At 36.8% G+C, this 2376-nt stretch overlaps 1 protein-coding gene across 1 annotated transcript in view; it reads left to right on the top strand.

Annotated features, from left to right (window-relative positions):
• Positions 1 to 2376, top strand: part of LOC119425395 (angiopoietin-related protein 7-like) — an 11007-nt gene that overhangs the window by 7889 nt on the left and 742 nt on the right. The window contains exon 5 of the mRNA XM_037692923.1: positions 1451 to 1646. Coding sequence (XP_037548851.1) covers positions 1451 to 1646 — 196 coding nt within the window. The remainder of the gene's footprint in view (positions 1 to 1450; positions 1647 to 2376) is intronic.

The following is a 2376-nucleotide window of genomic DNA, read 5'->3' as shown; positions in this document are numbered from 1 at the left end:
GATAGATAGATAGATAGATAGATAGATAGATAGATAGATAGATAGATAGATAGATAGATAGATAGATAGATAGATAGATAGATAGATGGATGGATGGATGGATGGATGGATGGATGGATGGATGGATGGATGGATGGATGGATGGATGGATGGATGCCAGTTGAATAGCCCTGATTTAGAGGTACTAATCACTGACTTTCTCTGCTTTTGATGACAGCGGAGGATTATTGTTTCTTTCAGACATTTACAGTTTTATATTAATCTTATAACAACTGATCGTGTTGACATCGTGTCTGAAAAAACAACAAAATGTATACCGTAATTGTTTTTTTATTATAAAATATACTTTGAATAAATTGGACGTTGTAACACAGTAAAACCCAAATGGTGGACTGCAGTTCGGATCTGGACCAAATTTATTGTAAATTTTCAATTAAATTATTATTGTTTTTAATTTTTACCTGCACATGTTTTCTTCTATTAATGGTCATTTATTTGAGGCAGCTTTTTTTAGCCGTTATAATTTCCTGGAGCTGGCCCCTCGATGGAGGGAAGTCAGCAACCTTCATATGTATGAAACATTAAACAAAATATAACTCAAAATATCTGAGCAGTCATGAATGGGGAACATACATGCTCCAAATGACCTAACCCAGTTTAACAGAGCTACAGAGCCTGAAACAACCACTTTGGAGGAACTTGGAGAATTTTATCTGATGGGGTTGTGACATATAACTCATTTTTAATAAACCCTGCCTCTTCAACAGACTCATGTAGATAATGTAATGTACCTCAGGTCAGTAATGTTTATTTTGCTCTGTGTAATAAAACATTTGTGAGGTGAAATTTCACTTTAGTTTCAAACCTTGATTGTTTTATGACACCAATACATGTGAAAAAAGAAGTTTTGTTGACAATTTGAATATTGTTATTCTGTTCTGAATCTTTGAAAATGAGGCATTTTTCATTATTAGTTTTAATTGTCCCCATAATCCCGTGAAACTATAAGTTCAGACCTATGTGAGATGACTAGACAATAAAAGTGTTTGTATACGCAGACTTTTTCCACAGTCATTTTTAAATAAAGTTCCCCACTAATTACTTTTTTTTTTAAGCCTTTCTGGTTCTAAACATTTATTTTAATTATGAACTTGACCAAGAGTAATGCATAATGGGATTTAAAAAGTTGACAACTAAATACAACTGTGTACGTGCAGTTTGTCATATGTGTGAAACACTGCAAAGTAGTTTTAACTATTTGAAGTCTCCATTTTCCCTCCACAGCAGAAAATGAATCTTCCTGCCATTAAAAACTATTAATAAAATGCTTCCTAATATTCTAAAATGCAAGTAGGAAAACATTTTCCTTTATTTGGATTATGCTTACTGAAATACCTGTTAAAATGCTAGAAGTATTTTAGACATTTGTCTTCTTGTCCTCCTGCTGCAGGATAGATGGCGAGGAGAACCAGTATCGCCTCCATGTGTCTGGTTTCAGGGGGTCACTGGAGGATTCGTTCGGTTGGTATCACGACCAGCACGGTTTCAGCACGCCAGACACGGGAAACATCTGTGCTGAGATCAGCCACTCCGGCTGGTGGTTCCACCAGTGCTTCTACACCAACCTTAATGGAGTTTACTACAAGGTAGACCTGACAGATCTACACATCACCTCCGGGAGGATCATTTGTACTTAGAAAGACTCAGTTACTGTATGTCTGGGAACATTATGGGCTGAGCGTGCATTTGGATCTGAATATATGAGTTGAAATGTTTGCATATAAAAAATAGTATATATATATATATATATATATATATATATACACATACACACCGTAATTTCTGGACTATTGAGTTCACCAGAATATAAGCCGCGATAAATAATTAAAAGAAATATGTAAAAATTTGTACATACACTATATTTTTCTGCTCTTGCTCTCGCTCAAGACGGACGCCTTCTCCTCTCCTGTTCTCCTCCTTTTCCTCCTACATTTGCACTCTGTGTGTCTCAGAGCTCCCGGTACACATCTTCCAAATGAAAAAAATACTATTATGGATTTGGTGAGCTGGACTTTCAACGCAATCGACAAAATATTTTCAACAAAATGAAAGGGTCCTGGAGAGCCCTCATGTCCTGCTGAGACTCACGCTGCAGAATACATCAGGGATCCATGGGGGGTGTGGGAGCTGATGTGTCTTTCAGTTTTGTCTCAGGAGGATGATGAAGACGTTTATATAATTGGATTCATGATAGCAGTGTTTCTGCTTTTTGGCATGGGCGGGTCCCTATGTTTTCAACTTTTAAAGAAGACATCGGCAGCAGTTTCAACCATGGCAAAACTTCAGAGTCTGTGTGAAGGTTTGGTTCGGGCTACG

This window comes from Nematolebias whitei, chromosome 19 (genome assembly GCF_014905685.2).
Source record: "Nematolebias whitei isolate Nwh7 chromosome 19, NemWhi1, whole genome shotgun sequence".
Classification (NCBI taxonomy): domain Eukaryota; kingdom Metazoa; phylum Chordata; class Actinopteri; order Cyprinodontiformes; family Rivulidae; genus Nematolebias; species Nematolebias whitei.
The sequence above is the reverse complement of the archived record's forward strand: the minus strand, read 5'-3'. Positions and strand labels throughout refer to the sequence as shown.